The following is a 14326-nucleotide window of genomic DNA, read 5'->3' as shown; positions in this document are numbered from 1 at the left end:
TTTCCTTTTAATTTTACCACAAAGAACATACCGGTAGGACGTGGGTCTATAGTTGGGAGAAATAATATAGAAGAATTCTTCAACCATGTTAGTACCATTGAAAATTTTGAAGATAGACACTTGGTAGACCTTGCGCCTACTTATGAAATTGTCTGCTGCGCATTTAGTTCGCTTGTTGGAAACTAAATTTGTTAATCTTAATCCTATAATCCAACACATGTTTTTCACACTTGGTGATATGGAAGAAGGGGAAAAGAAAGATTTTGTTTTAGAAACCCTTCTTAGAGAATTTGGTGGTCTAGCAAGAGAAGCTAGAAAGGTCTTTGCTAAATTTAATATGCTTGGTTCTCCTACTAATTTTGTTAGTCTCCTTGAAAAGATGGATATGGATAGAATAAGATACACTAATAATATTGATGATGGTGGGGAGATCAAAGCACCAATACCATGTAAGCTCCTAGCTATGAATGATGCGCTAGAAAATAACTATGCTTGGCTTGTTCCCGAAAATTTGTTTGATGAGAGTAGCATGCCTAAAACTAATGAAAAGGGAGATGCTAAAACTTATGTATCTAATATACTATGCCTGGTTGAGAAAACTCCGCACCCCGCTTGTAGAAGTACCACCCTTCGATAATACTTGATACACACTTTACGCGCCTAGGCGAAAGGCGTTAAAGAAAAGCGCTTATGGGAGACAACCCATGTTTTTACCTACAGTACTTTGTTTTTATTTTGTGTCTTGGAAGTTGTTTACTACTGTAGCAACCTCTCCTTATCTTAGTTTTGTGTTTTGTTGTGCCAAGTTAAGCCGTTGATAGAAAAGTAAGTACTAGATTTGGATTACTGCGCAGTTCCAGATTTCTTTGCTGTCACGAATCTGGGTCTATCTCCCTGTAGGTAGGTCAGAAAATTATGCCAATTTACGTGCATGATCCTCAGATATGTACGCAACTTTCATTCAATTTGAGCATTTTCATTTGAGCAAGTCTGGTGCCATTTTAAAATTCGTCAATACGAACTGTTCTGTTTTGACAGATTCTGCCTTTTATTTCGCATTGCCTCTTTCGCTATGTTGGATGAATTTCTTTGATCCACTAATGTACAGTAGCATTATGCAATGTCCAGAAGTGTTAAGAATGATTGTGTCACCTCTGAATATGTCAATTTATATTGTGCACTAACCCTCTAATGAGTTGTTTCGAGTTTGGTGTGGAGGAAGTTTTCAAGGATCAAGAGAGGAGTATGATGCAACATGATTAAGGAGAGTGAAAGCTCTAAGCTTGGGGATGCACCCGGTGGTTCACCCCTGCATATATCAAGAAGACTCAAGCGTCTAAGCTTGGGGATGCCCAAGGCATCCCCTTCTTCATCGACAACATTATCAGGTTCCTCCCCTGAAACTATATTTTTATTCCATCACATCTTATGCGCTTTTTCTTGGAGCGTCGGTTTGTTTTTGTTTTTTGTTTTGTTTGAATAAAATGGATCCTAGCATTCACTTTATGGGAGAGATACACGCTCCGCTGTAGCATATGGACAAGTATGTCCTTGGTTTCTACTCCTAGTATTCATGGCGAAGTTTCTCCTTCGTTAAATTGTTATATGGTTGGAATTGGAAAATGATACATGTAGTAATTGCTATAAATGTCTTGGGTAATGTGATACTTGGCAATTGTTGTGCTCATGTTTAAGCTCTTGCATCATATGCTTTGCACCTATTAATGAAGAAATACATAGAGCATGCTAAAATTTGGTTTGCATATTTGGTTTCTCTAAGGTCTAGATAATTTCTAGTATTGAGTTTGAACAACAAGGAAGACGGTGTAGAGTCTTATAATGTTTTCAATATGTCTCTTATGTGAGTTTTGCTGCACCGGTTCATCCTTGTGTTTGTTTCAAATAAGCCTTGCTAGCCTAAACCTTGTATCGAGAGGGAATACTTCTCATGCATCCAAAATACTTGAGCCAACCACTATGCCATTCGTGTCCACCATACCTACCTATACTACATGGTATTTTTCCGCCATTCCAAAGTAAATTGCTTGAGTGCTACCTTTAAAATTCCATCATTCACCTTTGCAATATATAGCTCATGGGACAAATAGCTTAAAAACTATTGTGGTATTGAATATGTAATTATGCACTTTATCTCTTATTAAGTTGCTTGTTGTGCGATAACCATGTTTATCGGGGAACGCCATCAACTCATTGTTGAATTTCATGTGAGTTGCTATGCATGTTCGTCTTGTCTGAAGTAAGGGCGATCTACACTGAGTTGAATGGTTTGAGCATGCATATTGTGAGAGAAGAACATTGGGCCGCTAACTAAAGCCATGATTCATGGTGGAAGTTTCAGTTTTGGACAAACATCCTCGAATCTCTAATGAGAAAAGAATTAATTGTTGTCAAATGCTTAAAGCATTAAAAGAGGAGTCCATTATCTGTTGTCTATGTTGTCCCGGTATGGATGTCTAAGTTGAGAATAATCAAAAGCGAGAAATCCAAATGCGAGCTTTCTCCTTAGACCTTTGTACAGGCGGCATAGAGGTACCCCTTTGTGAAACTTGGTTAAAGCATATGTATTGCGGTGATAATCCGGGTAGTCCAAGCTAATTAGGACAAGGTGCGGGCACTATTGGTACACTATGCATGAGGCTTGCAACTTATAAGATATAATTTACATGATGCATATGCTTTATTACTACCGTTGACAAAATTGTTTCATGTTTTCAAAATCAAAGCTCTAGCACAAATATAGCAATCGATGCTTTTCCTCTATGAGGACCATTCTTTTACTTTCAATGTTGAGTCAGTTCACCTATTTCTATCCACCTCAAGAAGCAAACACTTGTGTGAAGCTGTGCATTGATTCCTACATACTTGCTTATTGCACTTATTATATTACTCTATGTTGACAATATCCATGAGATATACATGTTACAAGTTGAAAGCGACCGCTGAAACTTAATCTTCTTTTGTGTTGCTTCAATACCTTTACTTTGAATTATTGCTTTATGAGTTAACTCTTATGCAAGACTTATTGATGCTTGTCTTGAAGTGCTATTCATGAAAAGTCTTTGCTTTATGATTCACTTGTTTACTCATGTCATACACATTGTTTTGATCGCTGCATTCACTACATATGCTTTACAAATAGTATGATCAAGATTATGATGGCATGTCACTCCGGAAATTATACGTGTTATCGTTTTACACTGCTCGGGACGAGCGAGAACTAAGCTTGGGGATGCGATACGTCTCCGACGTATCGATAATTTCTTATGTTCCATGCCACATTATTGATGTTATCTACATGTTTTATGCACACTTTATGTCATATTCGTGCATTTTACGGAACTAACCTATTAACAAGATGCCGAAGTGCCGATTCTTCGTTTCTATGCTGTTTTTGGTTTCAGAAATCCTAGTAAGGAAATATTCTCGGAATTGGACGAAATCAAAGCCCGGGGCCTATTTTTCCACGAAGCTTCCGGAAGTCCGAAGACGAGACGAAGAGGGGCCACGGGGTGGCCAAACCCTAGGGCGGCGCGGCCCCACCCCGGCCGCGCCGGCCTATGGTGTGGGCCCCCGTGCCGCCTCTTGACTTGCCCTTCCGCCTACTTAAAGCCTCCGTGACGAAACCCCCGATGATCGAGAGCCACGATACGGAAAACCTTCCGAGACGCCGTCGCCGCCGATCCCATCTCGGGGATCCGAGAGATCGCCTCCGGCACCTCGCCGGAGAGGGGAATCATCCCCCGGAGGACTCTACGCCGCCATGGTCGCCTCCGGTGTGATGTGTGAGTAGTCTACCCCTGGACTATGGGTCCATAGCAGTAGCTAGATGGTTGTCTTCTCCCCATTGTGCTATCATTGTCGGATCTTGTGAGCTGCCTAACATGATCAAGATCATCTATCTGTAATTCTATACTAGATGACCCGTTGCGCTATCGCGCAAATGACACAATCAGTACAGAAAAATGCCTAAATCAAAATAAAATAAGCGTACTAATAATATTCTAATGGACACCAACATATAAAAAGCTATTTTAACAATTAATTCGTTTCCGTGCTTAAATCTATATCTTTGATGATTTCTCATGTCTTTACTTGCTATTACGTATATTCCTTATCCCTCTTAATTTTCCAGAAAACCCGTTACGGTACCAGCAAATGGCAAAATAGCTATATAAGCTGCTAACCATGTGCTTCCTGAGCAGACGGTCACTACCAAGAGAACTTTCAGTTAGTACTGTGATGGAGAAATACATCTGGTCGTATATGCACAGAATTAAATAGTTCACTTTTCTGAAATAACATATCCTTCCTTCTTTGGTTATTTTCCACAAATAGACCACATTTGAGGATTTTTCCCTTCATCACTCTATATATACGGATGTTCGGTCTCTTGCATCTCCAAATAATTGGTACAACTTCTTGAGCAAGCCCCCTAAAATATCAAGTAATATTTTGAGAAAACTGCAACTCCAAACTCAACTATATCCCCATCCTTGAGCTCCGTTTTGAGGCAACACATGTTCTCCATTGACCGAAAGCAGTTTCCCATCCATGCCCATTCTTTTGAGGCAACACAAGTCTCCATTGGTTACTTATAAGCATTTGTATCCTGCGAGTAATTAAGAGAATCAAATATGATCATAAATGTAAGACCACGGTTTCTAAATACCCAATTTAACACACATGAAGTCATGAAACAATGACATAATCAAATATCATTGCATGTCTTTGTGAACAAAGCAAAATGGATAGGAGTATGAGCCTATAATGTCCCAAAATTCAAATGCCTACAATGAAGTAATTAAAGAATTGAACCATAATACAAACATGTATGCCTGTTGTACACCAAACAATTTTTCTATCATTGGTGCTTCTACTTGGAAAAACGAATCATTCAACTTCGTTAACTACCTTCTACCATTATCCCTCGGCTGGTCACCTGCTAGTGGTCGTTGCTATGAAGAAATTTCTCTACTGAAAAAGGAATGACAAATAAACATTAGCAATCGGACATGGAGTCGGAATTGGACAATAAATTCCAAATATATAAACAGCTGCTCCATTTTTATACTATGTTATTTTCCTTCTTTGTAGCCGGGAGGCTCGGGACTAAAGTATAGAATTCAATTTATTTTCTACTTATAGTCAGCTAAGTTTAAGAGTTTATTGTAAATGTATTCGCCACATGGCTTTTCTTCAACATTCATGACATATTATTACCGGCGATCGACAAGTTCACCGGCCAAGCTTTAACAATAGAAGACGAGCATATATTATAAATGCAAAAGGGAACATATGCACAAAAAGAGAGGAGCACAATGAAATAACAGTCGTAACGGAACAATAAGACCAAGTATATACATTGAATTTATCTACTTATTTGTGCAAGCAAGCGAAGGTCTACCATCGGATTACTCATAACACACTACTTCAGAATACCCCACAAAGAAGTGTCAACGTCAGATTACTCATAACACACTGCTTCAGGTTTATGCGTAGCTGAAGTGGACACACAAATGCATTGCACAAAAATAGCACCTTCACACTTTAGTTTAAAGGAAGTATAAACAGACGAAAATTTGAACTAAGCATTATTGGTTGTCAACGTCTTTGTATTGAGAATACAGCGAATATAGAAAATTAGCTTATCCAGAAGCTAACACATTAATGTTATTTCCTGTATGTTAGTGTAATTCCAAAACTTGCCTTTCCGAGATAAACTCAAATTGCCATTTTGTTATTTAGGCTTATCTAGTCTTCAATTGTACACGTACTATAACCAACTTCATTCTTTGAGACTTATTCTTGTGCAATATTAGAACACTCAAATTCAGATATCGTTGGCTCTTGCAATGTCAAATTTCTCATCAGAATGGAGGACCTTTGCATACTCTCATGGTGTGACAATCTACAAAATAGAAGTAACAAATTATTTAATAATAGTAAAAGGTAAAAGATGGTAATCAATAAATTCGAAGTATGGAACTTTTTTCCTTAAGTCGACATTACCTATTGACTATTGTCAAGTTTAATATCAACGGACCAATACATATTTCAGATCGCAAAAAGAACAATTAGCTATGGACTCGTAGTTTAGCAGAACAAATATTTTGGCGTGTTCTCTTAATGGAACAATGAAATTGGAAATCAAGAGATGCGAGAGGCTAGGCCTCGTGAGCCGGACTCCAGATGGTATGTACTTGCAGCGCCGCTCCGTTGACATCGGAGTCCAATTAAAGCAAGTAAATTCCATCATTACTAAGAAAATGATCCATAACTATTCATCCTTAGATTTTATGTACTTGTTTTAAAACAAGTGTGAAATGCTCTAGTAGAAGAAAACGCTAATTAAGCAGGCACTAAAATAGGCATGTCGTCATGGTGACCATAGGTCCTTGATTTTTCTTATTTACCAAGGAAACCAAATTTAGAAAGGATGAACAAAAGAAAAAGTGGGCACCTCGGTCTCTTGCAAGCCATATAGTCATCCACGGATCATTCCTTTACGCTACATCACATCACTTGTCCATATATAATAAATATATTAGAATGAGAAGCACCGACTCATGGTATTAAACATACACGATTGCTATCTACGATAATTATCATGGTAAAATATTGCATATTGGATGGCAGTTTATCAGTTAGATATGCATTCATACGCTATTGTATGTTCGTAACTGAAGAAGGGCAAGCAAATCAAATTGAAATCGAAGAAATCAAGTACATAAGTAGCATTATTTACGAGTACGGATCTATCATTGGTAAGCAATATCAAAACACAGAATTTTTTTCTGAATGTAGAATTCAGTTTGAAAGATAAACTCATAGCAACTTCAAAACTTTGAGCTGGAAGAACATTAGGGGTACGTGGGGGGGGGGGGGGTAGATGCCTGTTTTTCACTTATTTAGAACCTTGTGAAAAGTGTCTGGTGACATACAATTAGAAGATGTTGGTTCAAGACCGATATTAAATATACTGCAAAAACACAGCAACATGTGTTGTTACCTTATAGCCTTGAGGAAAGAAGAGAATGAGGCCAACCAAAATATTGCCCTGCCAGCGGGATATCTTTTTTACTTCATAAGCCAAATGCCATCCATTAGGAAGCTGAAATCCGTTTCTTTAATTGCTCTGCCAGAGTTTCATCTCATTCCTTCAGCTAATACTCTACAAAATCATGTAGTAGTAAAACAATAAATGGAAGGGCAAGCGATCATGCATATTTAGTGAAGCAATTTGGTACTCACATGATAGATGATCCATCTGAAGGCCTTCTGACAGGTATACAGGGGACTTCCATATATTCTCTGCTAGAAATATATAGGGACGGCCGGAAGCTTTCTGCACATTCTCTGAAATAAGGAGATCACTGGCAGTCATAAATATGAGTCATTCTCCCAAGAATCATGTATCTCTCACAGAAAATAAGGAGACCACTGGCAGCAATAAACATTTTAGTTGGACCTGAAGAATTTTAATTGGACCTGAAGCAATAAACGCCATATCTTGCCGACCAATTAACCAACATTGAGGTAACTCAAAAAGTGTGTGCTCAATCACAAACCTCTCATTTCAAATTGTTTCGGGCCATTTATGTATCCTGATAACATCTGAACTGGCCAGCCTCACCAACAAAATGGACATTGGCACGAGACAATGATTCTGCAACGTGGCCTTGGCGAAAACCAGTAGGACCTCAAAGATGAAGAATTCCTAACCAGTTATATCCATACAAGCTCATGGTCGGCGGCTAGGGTCGTGGATGCCGGCGCAGACGAGGTGAGCCACTGGGCAGAAGATTTGGGACAGGCGAGGAGGCTGGACCCATTAGGAATAATATCCATTCATTTTAGTTATTTGCACCAAATTAGGAATTCAAACCTGAAGTTACATATTTGGTTAGGACATATCTTCACTTAAGCTTTTAAGAATCAATGTATACATATTTTCCAAATAAGCTAAGAAAAAACTTCACTTGTATAAAGCGAGGATACAATGCAAAAAACTGAAAACTTGAAAACCTCGTGCTAAGCATATCATGCAATTCAACACATAGGTTTAATGAGTCGTTGGTAGTGCCAGGATATCTCGTTTAGGACCTCTTTGATTCGCTGGCTTTTCAAAACATACAACTATGAAAACTGCAGGAATGGTATTATGTCCTTTTGCTATAACAGAACCAAAGAATTTGCATCAAAGATCATTTGATATCAAGCGAAAAGCAAAGGAGTTGTACCAAGAGGTTATATTGGAATGCAAACCTTAGGAATTTCTACCTATTATAGCCCTACAAATCAAACAACAAAATCCTCCAAGTTCCTACGGAGTTCCTTTGAATGAGCCCTTACAGTTCAAGTTAGATGATGTAACAAATATATCTACTTAACAAAGGCTACCGAGTAAGAGAAAACAGCTTGAATTGAACAGAAAATGCCAGGTTCCAGTCCTACCAACATTCTCATTATTTGTAAGCTTATCGATACAATTGATAAGATAAGTACACCAACTTCAGCTGTATTTCTGCTAAGCTACATCTCTTAATCACACATGGTGGAAGCAGGCAGCATGCTGTCAAAATCAGGTGTACAAACTACCAACTGACCAATGAAGTAATTGAGTACCCTTTCACAACCCGCTTTTTTGTTGTGCATTGGCGGACCCCGATGCTTTGTCCAGGTCCCTCCTGTTCATGTAAAAGAAGGACTGTTTGTCCGTGAATGCGGATTTTATGCTAATTGGCGAAAATCCAGCATATTCCTTGTCCGACTTAGCCAGACCAACTTCAAGAATGTACTTCACGAGCTCATGTTTCTGTACAAATGGTTGTGCTGCAAATTCCTCCACTGGTATCCACTGTATTCGAGAGGTGGAGTGTCAACAGAATATTCATACACCAGTAGTTAAGATATATACATAATATTTTAAAATGTCCCCTTCTCTGAGACGAATTAAACAAATTGATGCTGAAATGCTAGTAAGTACCTGAGCATCCTCAATTTCGGATTCTTGCTTAGTAATGTCAAAGGAAAGTGGCCGTAAGATACACACAAAAAATAAATCCGATTTTTCAAAATAAGCTTTGTGGCTCTGCCTGCACATTGATAGGTACATACCCACATGACAGAAACAACAATTAGTTCAGACTTCAAAAAGCTACAGTAATTGATATACTCCTAGATTGCAACAAAATAAAGTTTCACTATTTAATTTCCATTTGACCATTTACTCTGATATAGCACAATCATCTAGATTCTTCTCGATAACAGGGGCTATGGAATTAATCAAGCATATCTCAGTAAAAAAAACTAAAAATACAATTTTATGCAAGATACATTGCATCGTTTACCAGAACAACGCAAATTACAGACTCTAGAAATTTGCTTTACCATTTAAAACTCTCACGTATATAGTACGGTACCGAAGGTTAAGGGGCAGACCCAGAATACAATGGCACCGATGGCCTCATCTACCTCAACCAGAAATTTGAGTTAAAACGGGGGTGTCGCACACTGTATATATAGGGAACAAGCCAAAGAAAATGATTATTGACCCGGTCTCATGTGCTGATGTGCACCACCATTGCTAAATGTGGGTACGCCTCTGAGAAGGCTGGTGAAATTTGGAATATAGTTAACATAATGGTCAAATGATCCAACGGAGCGAGCTAGCTAGGTGTCACATAACATAAGTTAATATGAGACTGACTTTTATAGGTTTCCTGATTGTACTACGGATCTTTAAGACATGGAGCGATAAAACACAAGGACGTTGTTACCTGAAGGCAAGTACTTCAATGAATTCTGTATCAATCTGATACATGACCAAGGAAGGAAAAGAGAAGTAGTATTAGTAGCTATAGCAGCATTTTGTCAGCATCAGCTTATTGAGCATAAAGTAATTCTCCATAAGCTAATACATACCCCTGTCTCTTCTTTTACTTCTCTTACAACTCCAATGTTTATATCTTCACCCTGCATGTATCAAGATCTTGCAGATTATAAAGAGAGGACGTGGTAAAGAAAGATCTTTCAATAACATCTCTACATATCCAGAGCAGAAATTTTACTGGTTCAACAACTCCAGTTGGAAATTTCGATGACCCTTTTTTTTGATGCGCAATAGCACACCAAAAGTTTGGTGCGCCACAAATAAGCCGTCCACCTATAGCCCCATTCCTAGTAGTGTTTCCAGCCAAATTTTGGGATAAGAATTCAGTCACGTGGACAACGTCCGCATTCATGTGCGTCCCGCTAGCGGCACACAAAACACTCCCCAATCTCGCATGAGATACCTATATGGAAAGAGAAAACTAAAACAAGAGCAAGAGGGCCTCAACCTCATCTCACGCAGTCGCTTCATGAACTTCCGCATGATATGCGGTGACCATAGAAAAGAACGAAACCTTTCATGGCGGAACTCTGAAACCCAATTTGGCAAGATGGCTTACGGAAAAGAAGATGCAGGCGACGAACCTCATCAGGGACACCACCACCACCTCACTGCAAGATCGGATGACATGTGTCTATAAATAAATCGAATTCAAACCAGAGTACATGTCAAATACAAACACATTAATTTTCGCATATAGCCAGCAAAGTAATCCAAAATTTAAGAAGCTTAATTATCCTGCAAATGCCATGCTTCTTAAATCCATGTGTATATATTGGAAAAGGAAATGCATGCAAATGCATGACATTAGAAATCAAAAGGTAAATTGTGCAAAAAGACTAACTGGCATTGATTTATGAAAGGAGTAGTAACACAAGCGACCTGCGGGAAACACCATCAGAAAGACATCAAACCGCTGTGATTCTTCTCTAGCTTCTTCTCACCTTAAAAACAAAATTAGAGGAAAGCCCCTACCACCTTGTGACTGACAATGGCACGATGCTACTTCCATAATTACTGTTTGTTGAATTAGATATTTTTCAGCAACAAACAATGCATATGTAGTAGGAATCATTTAGTTAGATGAAATTTATAATGCAACTATATACTGACAGTACAGTGCCCAATTAATTAATTTATCCATTTCACATCAAGAAAATACACATGAGGCAAACAATAGAGTCAGTGTAAATATTGCATCCACCTGAAAGGCATGAACTAATGGAGCGGCTCACAATTAGATCATAGATATTATTTTGGTTTACTGATATGTATTGTTGTCCTACAAAACAGAGGACAAACAATTAAACGAACCTTATAATCTCAAGCAAGGTACTACACTGCGAGCTACAATTCTATTGACCTTACCTCTTTTTCATTCGTTCGAGTTATAGATGTAATACGCATGAGTGATGTATCCAATCAAACATTTTCAGAAGAACACAATAGAAAGAAAGCATGCATAGGACTGTATGTATTAGCCTGTTATAAGAAAATTCTTGGACGGCATGATAGAAGAAAGCGCAGAAAGTACCTTCAAACCAATGGCCTACTCAAGTTTTTGAGTAGCCCTGTAGCTCTTCAGTTATAGCTACCGCAATCTCCTTATCTCGGAGGCAAAGAGTAGAGAATAAGCAGTAAGTAGAGCACCCAAAAATAGCATGGTTAGTAGGGGAGGCATGAGTTGAAAACCGGAGTGGATCTACATGGGGACGAAGATACTGAATGAGAAGAACACATCAGAAGAAGAAATAATCACGACAGAGAAGCTCACTTTAACCAGTATCAGAGATGCTGCTTGCTCATGGGAGGAATTTGGCCCACCTCCATATCATTGTACTTATTAGCATCATCCAAAGCATTGTCATCTTCATTCATATGCCGCCATCATCATGGTCAATCTCCATTGACAACAGACATCAAATGGCACCCCATTTGCACCAACAATTAAAATAGATGTAAAATAACTAAAGCACTTTTCTTGTCTTGAGAAAACAAATGAGCCATATCCCTGCGTGAGGGGCTCCGTGGTGGGCGGAGCAGGGCGCATAAGCAACAACCGCAGGCAAAGAACCAAGTAGCCAATTACATATTTTCTTCAAAGTAGTTCTTTACGATGCAGCGGGTTCAAAAATTTGGCACAAATATTAACATCAAAAGGCAGGCACAAGCTCGATTGTTCAAAAAGACAGAAAACACCTTGTTCTGTTTCTTCTTCTTGACCAATCTCTTATGTCTGATTCTCGATATTCTCTTATCCTTTCAAATGTGCCTAGCCATTTAGTACAAAACTAAATCAGAGAAAGAAATGGAACAAACCAAAGAAAAGAATTAATCCTTTTGAGGAAAAAAAAACAGTCTGGAAGAGGGCCATCTAATCTCAGAATAGAGAGGGAGGTTGCAAAGTGATAGCTGTGGTGAACAGAGAGAACACAAAATGTAAGTAATACTACATGATCGAAGATATTCCCACATAGATGGAGAAAACTATTTTTCAGAATAACCGTAAAGATGCAATTTTATTTTCTGGGAAGAAAATGCCACAAAAAGAGATAATACAAATATTGTTTGAGTTATGCATAGCTGGAAATCCTCCTAGCCAATTCATGATCTGAAATTTGGAAGTGATACTTGAAAATCTTCACAGAAACACCAAAAGTCAAAGGCTGAACAAATTACAGAAAAGCAAAGATACAATTTAATTTGCTAGAAAGGAAATGTCATGTTCTTTATTTAGATGAAAGGAGATACATCAAAATATTATTTGATTTCTGCTTAGTTCGAAATCTTCCTAGACAATTCATGTGTTGAAATTTGGAATGTAGGGCTTTAGAGCCTCAAGGTTTAAATAAGATATGCATATTATGACTTTAGAGCCTCAAGGTTTAAATAAGATATGCATGTCAATGCCTGTAAACAAAACACACTTAGAATTTCCCACTATTATCATCCCCCACAGGTTTTCATTGGAAAATAAAAAGATAACAAGAAGACTATTACCAGGCCATGGTTGAGAGCTATGGTAAATGACTTACCAACTTCCAAACTTTCCCCTTGCTTCCCATGGTCTCTTCCCCTAGCTACAAAAATAACAATGAAGCGTCTTAGAGATGTATGCTTGCTCAATTGCATCCTACTCCTACAGGAAGAAGTCATATGAATAGGTAACAATTGTGACATGACCTACCTGATGTTAAGGAAACACTGTAGATGCCCCTCCTAACAGAAATCCAGCTTTGCAAATTGGGTTGAAGCAATATATTTAATCCACCACAACAAGCTGCATACCAACAAGATAAGATCATAAGAGTACTTCAACAGATCTTCCTCACGGGATACTTCTGCAGAATGAAGGGCCTCCTTCTGGATGTTAAATAAATTGGCAGAAAAAATTATTCCATCTTGAGCATCTAGAATATAGGACCCTGCAAATCCAGGAGACTGGAGAATCCAAATGCACTTTAGTCACACAAAAATTTAACAGATATTTTAGAAGTAAAAGCCACATATGTTCATCCTAGATTAGTACCGAATCTATTCATTAAACCATTCCAGAACATTGTGGTCTCTGTAAGTACGTACTCTATGGAACCCATCAAGAACTACAAAAAAAGCAACCCCACGTTCTGCAATTCCTCATAGTCCGACGAATCCACACACGGATTTGACCCCAAATAGCAGTTTGTTCGTGCCAAAACCCCATTGTGTGCCACCTCTGCGTCGTCGCTACCGGTGCTTAGAGACAGAGTAGGAGGTAAGATGGGGGAGAGAGAGAGCAGAGACGGGGGAGGGAGAAGCCGGGAGGGCCTTACCTCGGGAGGAGAGAGCTCGTGCGGGGGATTGGGCAGGAGAGGCGACTGATTGGGTGCCTCGCGCGATCTAGGTTTTACTGCTTCCCGTGGGGGCGTGAAGGAAAGCGACCCAAAACGAGCAGCGTCTCTGTCTCTGCCCGCCGGCCCCTCAAGAGCTCGGTCCTACCTGTCATTGATCCATTCGGAGAAGCCACATGTGTAAAAGGAATCACCGCATCCAACGGCTGCTGTGAAAAGTGGGGCTGTGAACTTACTGTGCGGACGGGATTGGACGAACCAGATTGGTTTGCCCCTTCAGACCCCCTGGTTGAGAGGGTAGTCTTTGAACATTTATAGAAGTAATGTTGCGTTTGTTGGGATCCGATGAATAGAGAATACTTGTTATGTTGATTATCAAAGTTATGCTTATGTGTTGTTTATGATCTTGCATGCTCTCCGTTACTAGTAGATGCTCTGGCCAAGTAGATGCTTGTAACTCCAAGAGGGAGTACTTATGCTCGATAGTGGGTTCATGCCCGCATTGACACCGGGACAAGTGACGAAAGTTCTAAGGTTGTGTTGTGCTCGTTGCCACTAGGGATAAAACATTGATGCTATGTCT

The 14326-nt window shown here is 39.1% G+C and overlaps 1 protein-coding gene and 1 long non-coding RNA gene across 2 annotated transcripts; both read right to left on the bottom strand.

Moving 5' to 3' along the window:
• Positions 1 to 8466: 8466 nt before the first annotated feature.
• LOC124702208 (nudix hydrolase 2-like) lies at positions 8467 to 10512 on the bottom strand. The gene is made up of 6 exons (XM_047234331.1): positions 10362 to 10512; positions 10092 to 10200; positions 9946 to 9996; positions 9801 to 9835; positions 9008 to 9116; positions 8467 to 8878 (listed from the first exon to the last, which is right to left on the bottom strand). The coding sequence occupies exons 1-6, from the start codon at positions 10394 to 10396 to the stop codon at positions 8651 to 8653; spliced, it is 567 nt and encodes a 188-aa protein (XP_047090287.1). The 5' UTR covers positions 10397 to 10512; the 3' UTR covers positions 8467 to 8650.
• A 1742-nt stretch (positions 10513 to 12254) lies between these two features.
• Positions 12255 to 13350, bottom strand: LOC124702207. Its single transcript, XR_007002382.1, has 3 exons — positions 13101 to 13350; positions 12949 to 12993; positions 12255 to 12325 (listed from the first exon to the last, which is right to left on the bottom strand). It is a non-coding gene; the product is annotated as an uncharacterized LOC124702207 (long non-coding RNA).
• Between the last annotated feature and the right edge of the window lie 976 nt (positions 13351 to 14326).

The sequence above is a fragment of the Lolium rigidum genome, chromosome 3 (genome assembly GCF_022539505.1).
Source record: "Lolium rigidum isolate FL_2022 chromosome 3, APGP_CSIRO_Lrig_0.1, whole genome shotgun sequence".
Taxonomy (NCBI): Eukaryota; Viridiplantae; Streptophyta; class Magnoliopsida; order Poales; family Poaceae; genus Lolium; species Lolium rigidum.
This window is presented reverse-complemented; position numbering and strand designations above follow the sequence as displayed.